At 37.1% G+C, this 23047-nt stretch overlaps 1 protein-coding gene across 2 annotated transcripts in view; it reads left to right on the plus strand.

The window, feature by feature from the left end:
• melk (maternal embryonic leucine zipper kinase) overlaps window positions 1-23047 on the plus strand; it is a 95597-nt gene that overhangs the window by 32632 nt on the left and 39918 nt on the right. Inside the window, exons 5-10 of one of the 2 annotated variants that reach the window (XM_063069220.1) lie at window positions 457-600; window positions 5579-5647; window positions 6211-6303; window positions 8316-8414; window positions 9941-10009; window positions 14565-14663. In XM_063069220.1, the coding sequence (XP_062925290.1) occupies window positions 457-600; window positions 5579-5647; window positions 6211-6303; window positions 8316-8414; window positions 9941-10009; window positions 14565-14663 (573 nt within the window). The remainder of the gene's footprint in view (window positions 1-456; window positions 601-5578; window positions 5648-6210; window positions 6304-8315; window positions 8415-9940; window positions 10010-14564; window positions 14664-23047) is intronic. The other variant, XM_063069221.1, reaches the window with a different exon arrangement.

Here is a 23047-nt window from a genome sequence, read left to right on the forward strand (position 1 = left end):
CACACTCATGCTTTCTGTTTACCTGACTGTCCCATCCTTTGTCCCAAGTGTCTGGACCTGATCCTAGGCTATCATAGGCCTGATCTCAAGAGTCCTGCTCTGCTAGATTATTTTTTTCCCCTATTTTTTTCTGAGCCATTTGACCTCATCAATTACAAGTGAACTATGAGTGGTTCTTCACTGCAGTCAAGACTGTTTGGGACACAGCCAATCACAAATGGTCAGAAAGGCTTTGGCAATAAGCAGGAAATCCAATCCTATTCTATGATTGCTCATAGAAGCATGTTGGAAGGAATTGCATTATCCTGGTGATCTGGAATGATCACTACTCATCAGGTGACCTTACAGCAGACATTTGTAAGAATCAAGTTGCAAAATCGTGCTTCTAGAGCACTAACAACTGCATACTTTTTAAAACACAATCTTTGTGCTCAACATTCTTTCACCTTATTCCAGTACTGCCCTGGTGGAGAATTGTTCGACTACATTATTGCAAAAGACCGTTTATCAGAAGAGGAAGCTCGAATTTTTTTCCGACAGATTGTATCGGCTGTAGCTTATGTTCACAGCCAGGGCTATGCTCATCGAGATCTTAAACCGGTGCGTATTTATAAATTACCTTATAAATTTATAAATCACCAATAATCAAATTGATTGAAGTTAATACATCAGGTTTCTTATAAGGAAAGCTGCAATGCTGGCAGTTGTGTTTACAAGTACTAATGGACATAAGGTCAGCTATGTACTGTGGAAGGAGAGTTCTACATGGCTAAATATGATTCACCTGACTGAAGGTGTAAGGTGAAGGTTGTGTTTATGCTACAATCAGACAGCTTTTGTAGATTTTTTTTCTCTAAATTCAACAAAATAATAATTAGAAAGCAAAAAAACTGCAGACATTGAGAAAGTGAAGTAAACAGAAAAGTGCTGTTAATACTCAGCAGGTCAGGTAGCATCTGTAGAGAGAGCAATATTTGAAGCACCAGTATAGAAGACTGAACGGGTACTGTGGAACAGGACAGCTTTGTTATTTCTCTCAACAGACTTGACATGTTGAGAATTTCTGATATCACTTTTTCACCATGGTGGGATTGGAACTCAGGGTAATGGGTTACTGCTCCAGCTCCACAATGATTTTTTTTAATGATTATTTACTCAGGTGCACACAAGCACATTGGAAGAAATTGCACACTCCTGAATGGAGGAATGTTAGTGACATTAGACACTAATTAACTTTGAGAACATGATGCCATGTTTACCATTGCCTTGATCCTTGAGTTGCCTTTTGGCTTTATTCTTTTATTGTATTTTGTGATTTATGTAAAACTAATTATCTTATAGGATCAAGTCATTTCATGGTCACTTTCAATTTTATCTTATTCAATTAACTATAATTTAAATTCCCTAACTGTCGTGGTGATATTTAAACATGTTTCCCAGTTGGCTCTGGATAATTATTCTAATAGTTTAACTGCTGTCCTTGTTAGTTCCTGAAAGGTTGAGTGTCATATTAACTTGAATACACTGTGGCATCATTATTTTTTCGTCACCCTTCATCCTCATTTTCAGGTCAGATACACATGCAGTTTTCATGCTGATATTTAAAATACCTTTTAAAATATACTTTCAGTATTAAAATGGACATCTCTGTAGTAAATTAACTGACCAGTGTAAATCTCAACAATACATAGTTCAATATAATAGAATTCGATAGTGAATTTAAGAAAGAGCAGGGGAAATTTGGGCAAAAGGTTTACACCGAATCATTTAGTTTATGAACAACAGTAATCATTTTTTAAATAGGACTTTTCTACTATTCCTTTCTGGCCCTTCTTAAAATGGTGAAAATGACAATTATAGTTTGTCCATTCACATTGCGATATGATGATGTGTAGATCATTGGCATTCCTTTGGAAACATCCTTTGCAGACACAATTGACGGTTACAGCGATGTTGTTCCCTACATTTTAGGATAAGAGATTTAACTGTGCTTGCAACAAGGGAAAAGATCCAGTTGTTGTGCTTTATGTTAGGACCAACAATATTTGGAAGGAAAAGATGGTCTGAGTGAGGGAATGTCTAGAATTGGAATTCTTAAATAAATTAAGTTGCTGGGCTTATTAACCAAACTTTGCAAGTTGGCATTGGGCAAACTGAACAGGAAATGTAACAGCTAAAGGATTTTGCAGGAGGGAGGGAGATGGGGTGGAATGGTTCTCTCTCATGAAATATTTCCTGTAGAATTGGGACAAGAAGGAATTGCAGGTGCATCAACAAGCCTAACCTGAATAAGATAGATTAAGCTGTTAGCTAAAAGGTTAAGAAGGGTTGTGTGATGTGGAGAAATGTCTGAACTATTTGTCAGTAGACTCTTCATGGAACTTAGTGTGATCCAGGTTAATTGAACCCAAAATTATAATGTTAGTTCTACCTGCGGAAGGATGAAAATGAGGTTTACCGATTTATTTATTTTCTTTAAACGCTGTGCGAGGGAGGGGCGGGCTGGACACAGGACGGACAAGGAGAAAAACGCAGCATTGATTAGAACCTGAAGACATGAACTGTTAAGAGTGTAATTAGTAGTGAGTATCTTTACCCTACTAACTTGAAATCCTCAGGGTGAAATCCCTGGAGAAGAGATAATGGCGATAAAAGATTTATTGAAGCTACGGCTATAACACACAGCAGATTTAACAAGACAATATCGGCAGAGACCAGTGTCCAAAATCCCTATGGTGTAGTTGGGAATTACTTCTGCAAAATTATACCAAGGCATTTGGTCAAGTTTTGTACAAGTTTGTGAATTAACTTGCCTTGGATGATCAACTATTTCATCCAATGAACTAGATGGCAAGCCACCCAGATGAAGAACCAGCGCGGGAAGGAAATGTGTAATGACGCAGAGGTTTTAGTACAGTTGGATGTATAAGTTATTTTCATTTGAGGAATCCAAATTTGATTTTCTACAAGAACTGATTATTTTTGTACAGAATTTGATAAGTTACTGAATGAGGTTTACTTGGTTTAAGAGTTGTGATGTTGGAACATTTATGAAAGGAGTTAAACTATATATATAATTTTTGAAATTGAATTTAAACTTGTAGATATGCTGCCTGGAACTGAAACGGAAGTTAACTATAATACTTGAGATTAGGAATTATATTTGGTTTTCTAACAAACTAGGGATAAGTAAAAAAGGAAGTTTAGTCTGTAAACTTTTAAACAGAGAATAACACTAGATCCAATTAGTTCGAGAAATTGGAGTAACAAAGAGTATTCTAATGAATATCACTGATTCTAACTAAACAGGAATTTGGCTTTTGTTGATATCTAAGATTTGGAATGTAAACAGAATGTTTGAATTTTGAATTGGTCTTGCACATGTAAATATTTTGTACATATTGATTTTTCCTTATAAACAAAACCTTATTTCCAGAAAAGTGTGGTTTCTATTCACTGCCTCCTTCTGATACCTGAGCTCTCCTGATGGCCTATTAGCACCTAGTGTAATTTGATTTTCTCTAAAGAGTGCAACGACTAGTCACACACGATAAGAGTGGTGCTACACAGGTGTTACATTAGTCAAACAAAGATAAGCAAATAACTTTAGAGTTGGAACAAATGATGCACAGTGACGTAGTGATTAGCACAAGGTTTTACAGTATCAACAACCCAGGTTTAACTCCCACCAGTTCCTGTAAGAACTTTGTATGTTCTCCATATCGGTTTCCTCCGGGTGCTCTGGTTTCCTCCCACAGTCCAAAGATGTACTGGTTGGTAGGTTAATTGTTCATTGTAAACTGTCCCATGTTTAAACTAGGATTAAATTGAGGGATTGCTGGGTGGCACGACTCAAAGAGCTGAATGGCTCTATTCCATGCTGTATCTCAATAAATAAATACAGTTACTGTGCAATTCACATGTTTAGAAAACTTCAGGCAAAAAGCAGAAAGCATTCTTTTGTTAAGATATCATTTTTATATAGTTTGTTTCATTTCTTATAAATGTTTTTGAAGTACATAGTGCTAAGGCTAGCTACAGACACGATATAGCTAGGGTACAAATGATCCAAGTTACAAAACTTTTTGAAAAGGTATGTAAGTCAAACAGTGAGATGGAATTAATTTGTTGGAGGGCAATGCCAATAGATGTGAACAGGCCGTATAAATTTTTGAAGGTAAAAATGTAGAAGAGAAAAGAATTCCACGAATTCAGCAGCAAATTCAGGCTGCAAGGTGGAGCAGAAAGTGATGAGAAAAGGTGATGTGGTCTATGTTACTACTGATCAAGCGTTGGGATACACAAAGATTAAGACTGCAAATATGGAGTACCTGCAATAACTGGAGAGTTAAAAATATTCGGGAAAGCAGAACTCCAAACTGAAAAGCAGTGGGCTTTCTTTACAATGTATTTGCAAATTTTCTGGAACAATATGTTCTTAAACCAACATAAAAGACTATCTTTAATTTTCAAGAAACTATGAATCAGGAAAAAAATTGATAAATGACTGTATATCTTTTTAAAAAATGGATCTGAGAAGAAAGGAACAAGATTGTGACAGGGAGAGTTGTAAAAGGGGAACCTGCAGGTGTGGTGTATCTATATTTCCAAAAGGCATTTAACGAGGTTTCACAAGAGGCTTTTTTATAAATTAAGAGCCCAAGGTATTGGAAGAAGTGTTTTAGCTTGTATTGAAAACAGACTGTCAGATTGAAAATAGAGTGGGAATAAGTCCGTCATTTTCAGGCTGGATTTAGCCCAATCGGCCCTCGGTTCTTTACTATTTACAGTAATGACCTGAAAGATTCAAAGTTTGCCGATGATGCAAAGAGGGTGGATGAGCATGTTATAATGACTACATTGTAATTCTGCAATAGGGTATAGATTTGTGATTGGACATAAATTGGATTGGTTCTATTTTCTATTAAGATTGGAAAGTTGACAGGAATGCAGAGCCTAGCTGCTATTTTGCTTCTTTAAACTAGAGACACCAAAACTAGTATATTTTCTTCACTCGCCAGCAATAGAACTCTCGTAATATTGTCAAACTCTCAGTGCTTATTTTCTTGGGTATGTTAGGACCCTAGTTATCATTTGGGTAATTTTGATTTTGGCTGGAAGAGGTAGGATTTTGCCAAGGCATGAACAATGTAGATGATGTCTCTTAAAAGGTTTTGCAAATATTTTGAGTGAGGAGGGTAGTCAAGAATAACTATTTAAGAAAACTCAAATGGATTGCCAGCAGACTTTGCTTCTCAACTGTTATATTATGGGTGCCTCTTTTTTTTTTCCTCTTTTGACATCTTGACTTTGCCACTCTGAAATAGGAATATAAAAGCAGAACATTTCTAGAATAACATGTGGCACCTATGTGAAGGTCATTTTAGCAAAATGTAATAACTTAAAATCGATTTGATAGAACGGGATTTGCAACAGTAGAACATGTAGCTGTAAAAAGGCATTCTACTTTACATGTTTTAGATGAGCAGAGTTTTCTGATTCTAAAAGCTAATCCTTGATGTAAGATGAACATTTCAATTTCTGTATTTGTAACGTTATCTAGTATTCTTGAACATAGGAAAATCTACTGATTGATGAAGATCATAATTTGAAGCTGATTGATTTTGGCCTGTGTGCAAAGCCCAAGGTATGTACAATCTTTTATAGTTCCAAAATGCTCATTCTTCACTTATTTTTCTGAAACAGCTGACGTACTTCTTCCTGTCAATATAAGGACTATTTTCACTTACCATCCCTTTTCCTTTGCTTCTCTGTGCACAGTTGACCTGCTGAAAGTGTCTCAGAATGCCAAAGGCACTTCAACAAATTACACAACTATAGCACTTTCTGCCTGACTGCCATATATGTTCACTCTATGGGAAAAATTCTCTTGGTTTCACCAATGTGTTCCTGGTACCCAGATTAATTTCTCTTACCTAGGTGTAATGAAGGATCTATCATCTGAAGCCATTTAGCATTTTCACTTTCCACAGATACCACATGCACCACATGCCCTGCTGAGACTTTCCATTATTTTTTTTATATTTTTTACCTCCTTGTTTTGCTGTACTATAAAGAAACCACTTTGGGGAGTAAAGTAACAATAGAGAATAAAATTAAGGAAATGTGTATTGAATTATATGAAGATTTGAAGAATAGGTATTGTTGTGGCAAATACAGACATTAACTTACAGATTCTCTTTGCTGTAGGGTGGTTTGAGTTACCAGTTAACAACTTGCTGTGGTAGCCCTGCCTATGCAGCTCCTGAACTTATTCAAGGCAAAGCTTATATTGGTTCTGAGGTGAGTGATGCATTTTATTAGTGTATTTTATATTTAAATACTAAAACTTTAAACAGTATTTTATTCCCGTCTTTCCTCATGCTGGTAATTCTTTTGCTCCTTTAGTGAATTCTTTGATCTATTCCATTCTCTCCCAGAAATCTCGATTGGATGCCCAATCGTGGCAGAAGTTTAATGTAGTGCAAAATCTTCCAGTCAATGAATGATAATTTTAAATTTGTTTTTCTTCCAAAAACATGTCTTTGTTTTCCAATGATGTGCAAAGTAGCAAAGTAAAAATACTCTTATTTAAGAACACAAGAAAATAGAAGCAGCAACAATTCATTCATCTCCTCAAACCTTCCCACAATGTATGTAATTATATCTGATCTTCCCAAAGCTTTTTCTCAAGTGCCAGTCCCCACAGCCCTCTAACCCTCATTTTCAAAAATTTGTCTTACTTTTTTTTTAAATAAGCCTTCACAACCTCAATGGTTAGGATATTTCAGAGATTTGTCAACCACCGTGAGAAAAACCTGCATATCCTTGTTTTAAATGATTGCCTTCTAATCCTTGAACGGTGTCTCCTTGTTTCAAAGGGCAGTGGGAAGAAGTTTTTAAAAAAATCTTTGGATCTCTTAATGTTTCACCTATAGTCACACAATACTACAAATTACAAGTTGGACAGGAAAGGAATGGAGGGTTATGGGCTGAGTGCAGGTCGGTGGGACTAGGTGAGAGTAGCGTTCGGCACGGACTAGAAGAGCTGAGATGGCCTGTTTCCGTGCTGTGATTGTTATGTGGTTATATAGAAGCAAGATGAGGTTATTCTGTCCCTTGGGGATGCTCTGCCATTCAATAAGGTCATGGCTGATCTGAACAATTCTTCAATTTTTATTCCAGTTTCACCTGCTTCTTTATTAACAATCTATCTAGCTCTCTCTTTAAAATATTGAAAGCTGATTCTTCCATCACCCTCCAAGGAAGAGAGTTACAAAGTCTCATGCTATTCAGAAAAAAAAACCTTCTCTGTGTCCTAAATGGCAAGCACTTTATTTTTAAGATCCCGCCCCAGTTCTATATTATGTCTCAAGTGGAAAAATCCTTTCCACACCCACCTTGTCAAGATTCCTCAGAATCTTCTATCTTTTTCAGGTTCTCTTTCACCCTCTAGCTTGTGAGATCTAGAAAGAAGATGCATTTTCAAAAGTCATTATTATTAGTTATAATGAGGATGATGTAATTTCATGAAGGAAAAATAACCAGTAGATCTATGGATTTTCAAAAGCCATTTGGTAGGGCAATATATTATTAGCTTGTTAGAATTAAAATTATTTTTTAATATTGATTCATGCATAGAAAGTAGGGATAAACTAGCTACTTTCAAGATGGCAAACACCGATTCATGGATGCTACAAAATTAATCCTGGGCACTCAGCTATTCACACTTAACATTTCCTTTGTATAAGTCATTAATATAACTAAGTTAGTTGATGATACCAAGTCAGCTGGAAAAGTTAGGTTTGAGGAAGCTGCAATAAACTATAGATTAAGCAAGTGGACAGAAAAATACTGAATGGAGCATAATGTGGAATGATGTGAGAGTCTGCACCAGGTAGGTGAACTGATAACCACATTTAAGTTGTTCAAAGCAAATAAATGTCGGTAAACCTACACAAAATGCTGGAGGAACTCAGCAAGTCAGGCACCATCTGTGGAAGGGAATAAATAGTCAACACTTTGGCCCAAAACCTTATTATTTGAGATTTTAATATGATTTCTGGAATGGTAGAAAGTGAAGGCTGGGCTCTTTTGTTAAGTATGTTCCTCAGTAGTTTTGAGGGAAATTGAGCATACTTTGATTTGAAAAATGAATGTTCAAATGATCTGATGAAATTTTCTTATTTGAATAAAGCTAGTAAATGATGGTGTTACACAATATTATGATTACCTGTGTCACAGTTATGATGTCTGAAAGTTTAAGATGAAGAAGATGCTCTCAGTAATTTCCCTTTTTCAATTTAAAACATCAGGCAGATATCTGGAGCATGGGGATCCTCTTGTATGCACTACTTTGTGGATTTCTCCCATTTGATGATGATAATATGGTGACTCTATACAGGAAAATAATGGTAAATTCTTTTTCTTCAATTATCTATACATTTTGCATAAGCACATCCCTGCCTTCTCTTTATTCTAGCCAGTGCAATAAACCAGATCTTTTGGGCTGCTCAACAACATGTCAATTGATCTTCTGTAAATGACAGAACAGAATTATAGTAGAATTTGGACTAACTTGCACAACTTGTGCAAATTAAAGATCTGTTCTTATAATCCACACAATGTCATAACTAAAAACAAAAGTTGTATGAATGCAAGTGCTTGAGAAATTATCTGATGGACAAAGGGAACAATTCAAGGATGTGCTTAAAATCTCCTAAGAAGGGAGGGAGGTGGTTGGGGGTAAGAAACTGCAACATCCTCACTCACTCAATCATCCCTACCCTTATTGAGAACCTAAAGTTTGTTTCAGAGTCATTGAAGCCCTGTAATTCCTACATAAGGAAACTCCATAAACGACTCATCTGGTGTGGCAGGATAGAGTAGCAGTTAATGTAATGCAATTACTGTGACCCGGATTCAATTGTACTGTTGGCTGTAAGAAGTTCAAACATTCTCCCTGTGACTGTGCGGGTTTCCTCCAGGTGCTCCAGTTTCCTCCCATATTCCAATGGTGTACAGGTTAGTAGTTAACTGGTCACATAAGTGTAATCGGGTGGCATGGGCTCTTTGTGCTGCATTTCTAAATAATAATCTGCCTGCTCCAATCAGGCAATGGGGTTTCCCATATTTGGCCTCATTTTCACTTTGAGGTGCACAAATTCAGAGGGGAATCAGGTCATCCTCGATCCCAGAGATAGCCTAACAAGAAGGTTGCTAACTCTGATAAAGGACGTTCAAGTACAAGGTGTAAGCAACTAATGGGCACTATGGAAATTTATCCATGCAAGAAATTGTATAATGAAGGTGAAGTGCAGGGAATTTGCATAAGATTTTGTTTCCATTGTGCCACCAGCCGGCCGAATGTTAATTGAAAAAGTATCTACATAACCCTTCTGAGAAGATTTGTGTTTTAATTGATAGCTTCCTTTTAGAATTGAGAATCAGTTAAAAATTGAATGGATCCAAAAATACAAGCAGGAATTTAGTCTTGTACTTGTTTGCCCTGTATGCAAAACTATTTTTTTGTGTTGGAGCAAATATATCTCAATGAATAAGAGATGATAAGCATGCAGTGCAAATGTCATATTCTTTCCATTCTTAATCCTTAAATTTTTTTCAGGCTTTATCTAATGCCCAACAGCTTCAATATTATTGATTTGCAGTCTACCAGTTTAATCATGCCTTCACTCCTTCAATCCTTCAATTCCTTGAACTTTTAATGCATATGACTCAAGTTTTTGCACTGTAGCTTCTTATCTCAGATTTGTTATCGTCTGATTCCTTTAAAGCACACAACAGAAAAGTAGTTTGATTTTTGCCATTGTGCCTTCAGCTTGATAACTTGTTATTCCTTTCGGCATATTGAACCTTTGGCTGTTTGAGGAATATTGAACATACTTAAAACAAACATTTCAACTTACTTTTCTTTTTGCAGAGGGGAAAATATAACATACCCAACTGGCTCTCACCTGCAAGTGTACTGATTTTGAATCAAATGTTACAGGTAGAATTCTATTACATCAACTTCTTGAAATCTGTTTTGAAGTGTTTTAAGAAACTTGAAAAGTGTGCGGTTTTATTTCCTCTCAGGTGTTATATTTATTGTGTAGTTTATTACATACTGCATATGTCTTGATAGCATTAGCAGTGGCCACTTTTAAATTACTCAACGCTGTATATTTTAAATACTGCCAACGTTCTTTACCTTCAGCAAAATTTATCTCTTCAACAAAAATAGATTTAGAGCTTCCCAAATGGGAATGTAAGAGTATAGTCTCTGTATGGTAGCCCAGATATAAAGTAACTCTTAACACTTTACCTGTTAAAAACACCAAAACTCAGAGACTGCCAGCTGGCAAATACAAGTTCGTGGCCTAACATAGAAGGAGTCTATTTTAGAAAACCTGGCACATTTATTTTTCAACATAGTCCCCTCCTACATGTACACACTTAGTCCAGCGGTCATGGAGCATACGGATCCCTTCTTTGTAGAAGTCGGCATCTTGGACCTCCAGAAAGTGGTCCACAGCAGGGGTGATTGATAAGTTCGTGGCCTAAGGTAGAAGGAGATGAGTTATACAGCTCTTGCTACATGCACATGCAGTTCAACTCTGAGTGAAAATGCAGGAAGTTTGTAGTTAATAACTCATCTCCTGGAGGTCCAAGACGCCGACTTCTACAAAGAAGGGATCAGTATGCTCCATGACCGCTGGACTAAGTGTGTAAATGTAGGAAAAATAAATGTGTTGGGTTTTCTAAAATTGACTCCTACCTTAGGCCCCAAACTTATCAGTCACCCCTCGCATAGCCTCTGCAATACAATGGTCATGTCAGAAAATCAACATTCATAAGAATCAGCATCAATCCAAAATACTGATACATTTTACATTTTTGTTTTCTTTTAAAAATAGATTTTAATCTAAAAGTGAATAACTTAATTCTTTTCCTAGGTGTATTCTATGGCTATTTAATTAAGTTATATTCAATAGCAATATAATGTAAAACAATAATTGACCACTTTTCCTGATTTATATGTAAATTATACAACTATGAAGATCAGGCAGTATTCTGGCAAAAAAGGAGAAAAAAGTGACCACCTTGTTCTTGGGATTACACTATTCCCTGCTTAGATTGTCCTATTTCTAGTTGGAGTTTTGGTACAGCATTGCTTAAATGTCCCACTTGCTATGAAACTAAGATACTGAAGTGTATCAAAGCACCTTTGGGCACCTGATTCTATAGATTGTTCTAATACCTTTTAAATTAAAAAAAAAAGGCCAAAGATCATTTTTGAAATTTATTTTTAATTTGATTCTACAGATGTTTTGTTTTTGACAGCAGAGATTTTTTTAATATTAGAATAATCCACAGATTTATCATGACATTTGATCCTAAATGATTTTAATGTTGTTTGGTCATCCTGCTCTGCTATTTCATCAAGTGAAGGAAATCTTTACTTCAATTGTATTTGGTTGTTTACCAAGACAGTGGATCAGAATCTCTTGAGCCGAGGAAAATGATGAATAAATAACATTTTGTTAGCCTTCCGTTCTTTAAATGAATGTTAATTCACAATTTTAGTTTATGAAATTCATAAATTTATAAGGATTAGAAAATAGTTTTAGGGCCATTAAGCCTGCTGCAGTGTTCAGTGAGTTCATGGGTGCTCTGATCTTCAGCGAATACTCCATTTATCTACCTGATCCAAAAGCCTTGATTTTACCCTTATTTATATCCTTAAAAATACTTAAGTTCTCAGTATCCACAGTTGACTTTGGTTTAGAGTTCCAAAGATTCTCAGCTTTTGAGAGAAGAAAATGCTTCATCATAATTTTTAAGTAAATGACTCTTGTACTGATAACCACTTATTCACTGCTAATTGCAGACACTCTAGCCACCAGAAACGCTCTGGCACCATCTACCCTGTCAGATCTTCATGTGTTATATTACAAATCTTATACTTTATTGGGGTTCATTCAGAAAAGGTTGAAAACCTTCATAGATGGTGTGTTTGGAGCAATATTACAAGTTGTAGATGTGGGGAAAAACATTCATGTCAAAAGCACTTCAAATTTGAAATACAGATATGTTATAATGAAATGTACTTAACTATACTGATTTAATGCCCGAAATATTCCAAGTTGTAAATTATTTTGCACTTGTTTCGGGGAAAATAATCCAGGATAATTGAAATTTGGGGGGGGGGGGGTGAGTCATAGAGTTACACAATATATAGAACCAGGCCTTTCGGCTCAGCTAGACCATGCCAACTCAGATGCCCCATCCAGGCAGGTCCCATTTGCCAGCATTTGGTCCATTCTAAACCTTTCCAATCCATGTACCTTTTCAACTGTCTTATTGTACCTGCCTCAATCATTTCTTCGAGAAGCTCATCCCACATCAATATCACCCTTCGTGTTTATATATTTAAAACTGAAGTTTCCCCTCTCACTTTAAATCTGTTTGCTCTACTTGTTGATTACCCAGCCCTAGGGGGGGGGGGGGAAGACTGGTGTATTCACCCTATCTATGCTCCCAATGATTTTATGCACCTCTATAAGATCACCTCTGGAGTCCTTAAGGCAATCCTACATTGAGTTCAATGCTGACTGGCTATTTTTGCGATGCCACTGAAGCCGAACTGTATTGGTCTCTGCTGTTTCTTTGGATTCATCAGCTGCATTGGCGGGGGGGGGGGGGAGGGCATGCCGCATGGGCAACAGCTTGCTCTCCATATCGTACTGCCTGGCTTGTGTACCGACACATAGACCACTAGGTTGCAACATCAATGGTAGACCCTGACCAACAAATGGCCTCTATTTATAAGAACACTCCTGTCTTATCCTATGAATTATGTCCTAGCCTGCCTAACCTACCCTATAACTCAGTCCCTCAAATTCTGGTAACATCCTTGTAATTATTTTCTGCACTCCTTCCAGTTTAATAACATCTTTCTTACAGCAGTGTGACCAAAATTGAACACAATATTCCACCTTTGACCTCAGCAACGTCCTATACAACTGCACCAACACCTCCTAACCTTACTCATGGCCATGTCATACATGGGTCAGCATAAAATAGCTGCCTTCACTGACCAGTCTACCAGTGAATCCGCATTCAGTGAACTATGTATTTGTACTCCAAGGTCCCTCTGTTCCATGACACTCTGCAGGATTCTGCCATTCACTGTGAAAACCCTATCTGGTTTGACTTTCCAAAATGCAACACCTCACATTTATCTGAAATAAACTCCATTTGCCATATGTTGGCCTACATATTCAGTTGATCAAGATTCCCCTCCCCTTAATTTTTTGATAACCTTCATTGCCAACTATACCAACTGTTGTAGTGTCATCTGCAAACTTACTAACCATGATTTGTACATTCTCATACAAATAGTTGATATTCATGATTTTTTTAAAAATGGACCCAGCACCAGCCCCTAAACACCCCACTAGTCAGGAGTCACCAGTCTGAGAGGCAACCTTCCATCATCATCCTCTGATTTTTAACAAGCCAGTTGTGTATCCACATAGCCAGCTCTCCCTGGGTTCCATATGATCTAACTTTCCAGAGCATATGGATCGCCATCAAGGGACTTACTGAATTCCATCTAAACCTCATCTGCTGCCCTGCCTTCATCCTTGTTTACACTATCAAAAAGCTCAACAGGTTCATGCTCTTCCATGCACAAAGCCATGCTTGACTATCTTTAATCCACCCCTATCTTTTCAGATGTACGTATATCTCATCACTCAGAATTCTCTCCAGTAATTTACCTACTACAGATATTAGACTTACTGGTCTGTAGTTCTCGGGTATTTCTCTGTTTCCCTCCATAAATAAAAGCACATTTGCTACCCTTCAGTTTACTGCAACATCATCTGTGGCTAACAATGATGCCAGGGCTTCCACAATTTCTTCTGTAGCCATCCACAGTGTTCTTAATCATAGATAATATGTACGAACAAAATATTTAATTGTTCATGAGTTCTCTAATCCACTATCTTAATATCAACTGTCAGTATTTTACCTGAATCAATATAATCCTGCAACTCTGCTTAAGTGGTCTCATGAGTGATGCCTACAGCTTAATTTATGAATTGACAAAGGCTAGTTTGAGATGTACATTAATTTATCCAATACAATTGAGCATCTACAATTGAGATAAAGGTAAATTGGATAGATTCTTTAAAATAAATGTAATTATTTTTCTCTCAACATTTTCAAAGAATTGTGACTTCCAAAAGCTTCTATCAGATGGGCATTTAAAACATAGAATTTGAAAACTATGCATTGATTTGTGCAGATCTTTCACCAGAGCACCTTCAATTAGTTGAATTTAACATTGCTGGAGTGCAAGGGCAATTATGTTGCCAAACATCAGCAATTCAAAATATTTATACTGATAAATATTCACATTAAATTTAAGGTTTCAAAATTTAATAACTAACTAAATTGGATCTGAAGGCATATCAGTGATTTTAAATTTTGTTTGATTTATTTTGCGTTTTCAAAGATATTTGGATGGCCATTATAGTTCTAATTCCTCCTCACAGGTAGATCCAAAGAAGAGGATCACTGTAAAACATCTTCTAACCCACCCCTGGTTAATGCAAGATTACGGCTGCCCAGTTGACTGGCGTACCAGATATCCAGTGAGTGTAAATAAAATGTGATTTTCATATTTAATGTTAAAAGTACAATTCTTAATTATTGAGACATCTCTACCATATGATTTGGTTTCTAAATTTATAAATGGTAATAATTAAAAGGTTCAATGTGCATTTTTTTGATCAAAGAATATACAAGTTGTAAATTATGCAACTTTGAGATTTGTTTGCTGAACAGGCAGTCACCTGTTAATAATGGCAGTGCAGTCAGTTTGGACTGGTTAGCCCAAAGTGCCTGTATCCGTGATCTGCTGCTCTATGACAATCACATTCTAAAACACAGTCAATTCATTATGTCTTAAAAATTCTTATCTTGGGATTACATCTCCTCCCTCACTACCATTTAGAGCCTCAAACAGCCCTTCCAGGCAAGGCGACACTTCACCTGAAAGTCTCTTGGGGTCATATACTCTGGTGCTCTCAGTGTGGCCTCCTGTGTATCGGTGAGACCTGACGTACATTGGGAGACCGCTTCGCCAAGCATCTACGCTCCGTCCGCCAGAACAAGGGGGATCTCCCAGCGGCCACCCATTTTAATTCCACTTCCCATTCCCTTTCCGATATGTCCATCCGTGGCCTCCTCCATTGTCATGATGAGGCCAGACTTAGGTTGGGGGAACAACACCTTATATTCCGTATGGGTAGCCTCCAACCTGATGGCATGAAAATCAATTTCTCTAACTTAAAATAATGCCTCACCCCCACCCCCCCTTCACCATTTCCCATCCCTTTTTCCCTTTCTCATGTTATCTCCTTGCCCTCCCTCTGGTACCTCTTCCTACCCCACCCCCACCGCCTTTTTTTTTCTTCCATGGCCTTCTGTCTCTTTCACCAATCAACTTCCCAGCTCTGGGTTTCATCCCTCCCCTTCCTACTTTCACCTATAACCTGGTGTTTCTCTCTCCCCTCTCCTCTTTCCCCCCCCACCTATCAAATCTACTCCTCAGCTTTTTTTCTCCAGTCCTGCTGAAGGGTTTCAGCCCGAAACATCGACTGTACTTTTTCCATAGATGCTGCCTGGCCTGCTGAGCTCCTCCAGCATGTTGTGTGTGTTGCTCGGATTTCCAGCATCCGCAGATTTTCTCTTGTTTGAAGCTTGGGCTTACATCTCTTGGGATTTTGTGTATCTAAGAATTTTTGAAAAGCCATCTAATCAAAATGTAACAATTTATATAAAAAAAATAAAAAGTATATATTCTGTTTCTGCAAACACCTTTAAGAAAATCTGATAGGTTATTACTTGAGATCCCATTGCTATTTTAGTGTTTTATGTCTCCTAATATGGATTCTGTAAAGTCAAGTGAAATTAGTCAATCTTATCCAAGCTAGTGAAATTTTCTTGGACTGGACTTCACAGCTCCAGCAATCAACATCTGATCCTAACCTCTAATGCTGGCTGTGTAGAGTTGCACATTGTCCCTGTATCTGCATGGGTTTTCTTTGGGTACTCTGGCTTCTTCTCACATTCCAAAGACATTCTTGTTGGTAGGTTAATTAGACGTGGTAAATTACACGTGTAGATGAGTCAGGATGGAGTTAATGGGCGTGTGAGTGAGGAAAGTTTGTGGAGAACTATGTATGTTGTAAAATTTGATTGGTTTGCTGTGAGAGCCAGTATAAACTCTGGGCTGATAGCTTGTTTTCTTATAAGGAGAATATGGGAAATGTAGCATCAATAAATTCAATAGGATATTCTGGAAAAATTTCATTATCTAAGGAGTGACTGGAATGTGGCTAATAGAATTGTGGATGAGATGAGTAGTAAAAAGAAATTTAAATGCCTGAGGGAATGAAATGAAAGGTCATGTTAAAGAAGAACAGTTTAGACTGTTGTATAATAACCCTGAAGCAGCGGTTCAAACTAGTGGTTACATTTCACCTTGCTTCTTTCTTAAAAGGGGTACCCGACAGGGTTCCCCACTTTCTCCAATGTTGTTCTGTCTAGCTTTGGAGCCTCTGGCAGCAGCTATCAGAAAGAATGAGGACTCTATAGAGAAATCTGTGGGAGGACAGGTTCATAGACTGATGCTTTATGCGGATGATATTTTATTATTTGTGTCGGACCCTTGTCAATCAGTGCCATGTCTTTTTAACATTATAAAGTCTTACTCTAGATTCTCAGGTTATAAGGTTAATTGGACAAAATCGAAAGCACTACCGTTGACTGCATATTGCCCTGCATCTGCTTTTTACCCAGGCCAATTTCAATGTCCAAAGAAGGGTGTACGATATTTAGGTATTAATTTTCCCCCCCAACCGAAGGATTTAGTAAAGGTAAATTTTGATCCATTATTGCAGAGAATTTCATGTGATGTAGACAGATGGTCATCATTGTATTTGTCAATGTCCGGAAAAGTAAATGCCTCGAAAATGAATAGCATTCCAAAGGTTAATTATCTGTTCCAATCGTTACCAGTTCAAATCCCATTAACACTTTAAGCAATTTGTTATATAATTTTATTTTTATTTGGATAAGGTATTCGCAAGTATTATACAAACATTTTTTTTACATGTATAACGTTTTCAATTTTTATATATGTATAGATCTATAATTATTTATACATTCACAAGTACACATTGAGATGATATAAAAAGTAATTAGGCACTTAAATAGATAATTATGTGCAGTTGTAATTCCACTCTATTAGACTAAGTATTGATAATGGTTGTAAAAAAAAAGTAATAATAGTGGATTAATAATAATTTCCATATATCTCTTCTGGACCATTTCTTTCTGGTCCAAAATATTGTATGTAACCCTGTGTAACTTCCATCGTAGGTATTTATATCTTAACTGCGTGTGCGCAGCCCTCCGGTGAAAAATGATATCATTTCTGTTAAATAGGAGCCGTGGACAATTCTGATTTGATGGAGAATTGACGTGAAAGCACAGAGGAACATCTGGAGAAATTTCTGAAACGCACGTTCGCTGCTGTCGTCACTGTGTGGCCAGGAATCTTTCGGAGGGTAGGCCTCAAAATCCTCGGCCTTGCCTGCTTTTGGCTACCGAGAAGGAGGTCGAATCGTTCGGACAGAGATGGCGCTCAGTACTCTGTGTCGGAGAGCTGATCAGAGCTCGAAGTTTTCGGATGACTCAGAGTCGGACCGTGGTCGGCATGGCAGGGAGAGTTTTTCTTCCTTCTCCCGTCTGCGTGAGATGTGGGACATTTGAGAAACTTTGAACTTTACTGTGCTCATGGACTTCTTCGTCAAGTTATGGTATGGTTACACTGTTTGTAACTATATGTTATAATTATGTGGTTTTGTCAGTTTTTTCAGTCTTGGTTTGTCCTGTGTTTTGTGATATCACACTGGAGGAAATAATGTATCATTTCTTAATGCATACATTACTAAATGACAATAAAAGAGGACTACATGTCTTCATAATCATCATGTTTGCTCCTACCCACAAACATATTTATCCAATCCCTATGTACTTATTTACTTCATTTTATCATGTTTTTTTCCTTTCCCAAATCTTATCCTTTACTAGTGTTAATTTCCCGTTTTCCAAAAAAAAGAACAGTAAACATTCGAACCAAGGATGCTTATGTTAACTCTATTATTATGTTGATGAGGAAAGCAGTATAAACCATTAGATTAGATTATGAGGACACTCAGTCCTTGTTTATTGTCATTTAGAAATGCATGTATTTTAAAAAAAAATGATATAACGTTCCTCTAGAATGATATCACAAGAAAACACAGGACAAGCCAAGACTAAAACTTACAAAACCACATAATTATAACATATAGTTACAATGCAGAGCAATACCATAATTTGATAAAGAGCAGACCATGGCACAGTTTAAAAAAAAAAGTCTCAAAGTCCCGATATCCTCATCATCTCATACAGGCGCAGAAGGGAGAAACTCTCCTCGCCACTGAACCTCCAGCGCTGCAAACTTGCCGATGCAGCACCATTGGAAGCACCCCACCACAGCGGACTCCGTCCGAAAACTTCGAGCCTCCAACCAGCCCCTCTGACGCAGCCTCTCCGAGCACCATCCTCTGCCGAGCGCTTCGACTCCGCCCCGGCCGTCGAGCAACAAGCAAAGCCAAGGACTCGGAGCCTTCTCCTCCGGAGATTCTGGACCACACAGTAGCAGCAGCAGCGAAGCAGGCATTTCAGAAGTTTCACCAGATTAGAAGAGTCATCTAAAGTCTGCTCACTTTGGGGTTATGAATTCAATCCATTTATTCCAAATTTGATAAAAAATTTTCTATTTGAATTCTCAGAGAGTAAGTCGTCTTTTCCATTTTAGATATTTCCAAAATAATTTCATGCCAATCTTCTAATGTAGATGATATTGGATTTGGCCACTTTCTGGTGATTGATTTCTTACTTGCCACTAAAAGGACCTGCAGCAGCTTTATATCTGTTCCAAAAACAATACATGCCCCAAATAGAGAGTCTCAAAGTTCAGAGGTATCTGGGTCTTAAATACCTTAACCAATGTTCTGTGAATGCCTTTCCAATATAAACTTAATTTAGGGCAATCCCAAAAAAACATGGAAATGATTTGCCTCCTTGGAGCCACACCTTCTCCAACACGTCACGTTTGTGTCTTTTATATTTTTCCTGGTATAGGGTCTTGAAGTATCTTATAATATTTTTCCAACAATGTTCTCGACAAATCAAAAAGCTGCATATTTTCCCCCAAGCATCCTCTGGAAGTACCGACCCCACTTCTTTCTCCCACTTCTCTTTAATATACAAAGTGTTTTCATTTTTGGCATGAAAGAGGGCATTATATAATCGAGAAATTGATTTACTTGGTATTGAACTGTAAACCGAATTCAGAATCTTGAAAAATTATAATTCTACTGTTGATAAGTCTGTATATCTACAACTCTGGTTAATATAGTGTCATACTTGAAGGTACTTTTAAAAAAAAAATCATTGTGTTCTAGGCCATGTTTGTCCTGCAGGGATTGAAAACTTTGTAATACTCTTTTATGTGTGAATAAGAGGTAGGTTGTAAGACCTTTCTTTATCCATAGTTCAAGTCTTTTATCTCCTCTGCTGGGAAGAAATACGGTATCATATGCACAGCATCTGAAAAGTTTTAAGATGTTATTAATTCCACATGAATTAGCCACTTTCTGCCATACTTTTAATGTGAGATTTATCCAGCTGTTTTTAAACTTTTCTAATTGGGCCATCAATCCTTTGTCAGCTATTGAGGCCTGTAGAGGAAAACTGTCAATCAATCCAAATTCTATTTCCTTCCATCTAGCCTTATATTCCCTATTACACCAATATAACAGAGGGGTTATCTGTGAAGCATAAAAATAATTTCTCAAGCAAGGAAGTGCCATACCTCCTCCTTCCTTCCCTAACTGTAAGGTGTTAAATCGGATTCTAGGTTTCTTTCCTTGTCAGATAAAGTGGGAAATCCACTTGTCCCATTCCCTGAATTGATTATCGTCCACCTCCACAGGTAAAGTCCGGAAGAGATAAAGTAACTGAGGGAGAATATTCATTTTTATGCTATTTATTCTTGAATTTAAACTTAAGGGGATAAGATTCCATCTATGTATATCTGCTTTTATCTCTGAAATCAATGGCCCATAATTTACCTGTGACAACATTGAAAGATCATTTGGCAGGGTTATTCCTAAATATTTTAATGATTTAGCTTCCCACTTAAGATCATATCTATCCTGCAGTTTTTTGGATGTTGTATAATTTAGGGACATAACCTGCGTCTTCTTTACATTAATTTTATAACCTGATATTTTCCCGAACTCATCCAACAGCGTAAACAATCCTATAAATGATTTTTCTGGTTCGCTCAGCCATACTAAAACATCATCTGTGAATAACGCCACTTTCTGTTCAATCCCTGCCATCTTGATACCTTTTACGATTTCACTCTGTCTTATTAGTTGAGCAAGAGATTGAATGTATAGTGCAAAAAGGAGAGGAGAAATTGGGCATCCCTGTCTAGTTCTTCTCTCTAAAATAAAGGAGTCAGGGAGGTCCCCATTTATCTTAATTCTAGCTGTAGGGCTGTCATATAAAGTCTGGATTACTTTAATAAACTTTTCTTGAAAGCCAAATCTTCTTAACACTCTGTATAGGAATACCCAACTAACTGAAGCATCTAATCCCACTACCATTGTCTCTGTCCCATTCTTAGTAACCTGTTGTAGTATGTGTAAAGTTCTCATGTTGTCCTGAGTTTGTCTTTGTTGAATAAATCCAGTCTGGTCTAAGTGGATGAGGCCAGGTAGAAGCTTTTCCAGTCTGCGCCCTAATATAGATGTAAATAATTTGTAATCCAAATTAAGAACGCTGACTGGCCGGTAATTACCACATTCTAGTTTATCTTTACCCTCTTTAAGAATAATGAAATAATCGCTTCTCTCCAGGAAGGTGGGATTTCTCCTCTGTAAGATCCAACTAAAGGTGTTAAGTAATAATGGGGGACTTCAGTGATTTGTACCATTCATACCCATCAGAACCTGAAGACTTTCCAGCCTTTAATCTTTCTGGTGTTCAGTTCTTTGGCAGTTACTGGTTCTAATAGGCATTCATTTTGTAAATCTGTGAGCTTGGGTTGATCTAAAGAATTCAGGGAAGTGTCTACATAGGGCTCATTGGAGGCCCGGGGTTGAGAGTACAGCTCTCGATAATATGTTTCAAAACTCTCCTGAATTTTCCCTATTGTACTCTCCACAAGCTTTATTTTTGGATTCTTTATTTTATGAATTGTATTGTCTGCTTGTTGTTTACGTAATTTATATGCTAATAATCCAGCTGGTTTACCTCCTACTTCATAATTCGTTTGTCTCAGATAAAGAAAATTTCTTTGAGTTTCCAATGTATAAATATCATCAATTTCACTTTGCAATTTCTTAATTTCCTGTTTTACATTAGAATTAATTTTGTTGCTATCCACAACTTGAAGTTGTTTTAATTTTCCATGAAGGTCTGCTAATTTTTGTGCATTGATTTTTTTCATGTGAGTGGTAATGGAAATAATTTTCCCCTCAGTACAGCTTTCAATGTATCCTATAAAATCACTGGTGGTGTTTCTCCTGTGTCATTAAGGTCTAGGTATTTGATTTCTCCCCTTAATCTTGCCATTACTTTCCGGTTATTGAGTATATGTGAGTTTAACCTCCATAGTGTTTTCCTCATTTTCCTTTCCAGGATTAGAGACAGAGACTGGGCTATGATCAGACAGATCAATTGTTGCAATATTACAGTCTTTTATCCTGAGTCTATCTGTGTTAAATATTTAAAAAAATAGTCTATTCTTGAATAAGCTGAATGAGGGAAAGAGTAATGTGTATAGTCTTTACTAGTGGGGTGTAATTCCCTCCACACATCTATAATTCCCAACTCCTCCATCAATGAATTCACTTTCCTAGTCAGAAGTTTATTCTGAGTAACCATTCTGAAGAATCTAATGCAGGGTTTAAACTAATATTAAAATCCCCTCCACAGATTACTACCCCTTAAGAATTGACCATTAGGTCAAAAATGTGTCGAGAGAATGACCATTCACAACCTGGCGGAGCATAAACATTCAACAATATTACTTCAGTACCTTCTATTCTTCCATTACTTTTTACAAATCCTCCATCCTTGTCTTTAATCTCTGAAATATGTTCATAATTACGAGCACTTGATATTAAAGTAGCTACCCCTCTTTTGTGGCTCAATTTATATGATGAATAAAATACATGCTTAAAGCCCATTCTTTTTAATTTTGCATGTTCGGATTGGCTCATGTGTTTCCTGGAGGAAAGCTATTTGTGCCCTCTCTTTTTTTCAATTTAGACATAATCTTATTTCTCTTAATTGGATTCAAAACCCCATTAACATTATTAGAAAATTATTTTTACCAGTTCAATTTGCAATTTTCCTCTAATAAGGAAAAAAAGACACTCTCCTTTTCTAACCAAACAGTAAGCAATCCCTTCTCAACAGTAAACCAAAACATAAAACCACATCCTAGACATTTTTGAACATATCACATTTGAAAATTTTCCCTAACTTCCAACAGTGAGGCCTGAACACCGACCTGCCTCAGTTCAGAGGGCTAACCCCAATCTCCAGTCTGTGTTAGAGGACCCTCCGCAGTGTGAATAATCATAGAAAATTCTCTCCTATTTATGTCTTGACCATATTGCTATCATTCAAGTTATTCCGCCTAGTTTATTTTCAGTTACCAGCTTTCATTTTACCTTTAAGTCCGATTTACTCTTTTCAGTCATTTCTCTTAATTAATCTGTACTCTCTGTGCGTTTGCGTCTAAATATTTGCAGCTTTTCCTTGTAGTTTGACACTCTAGTTCGCATGGAGTGTCCTCGCCGCACTGGCTGCCATGACTTCTGCCGAATCCTCTCCAGTA

This window comes from Mobula hypostoma, chromosome 16 (genome assembly GCF_963921235.1).
Source record: "Mobula hypostoma chromosome 16, sMobHyp1.1, whole genome shotgun sequence".
NCBI lineage: Eukaryota > Metazoa > Chordata > Chondrichthyes > Myliobatiformes > Myliobatidae > Mobula > Mobula hypostoma.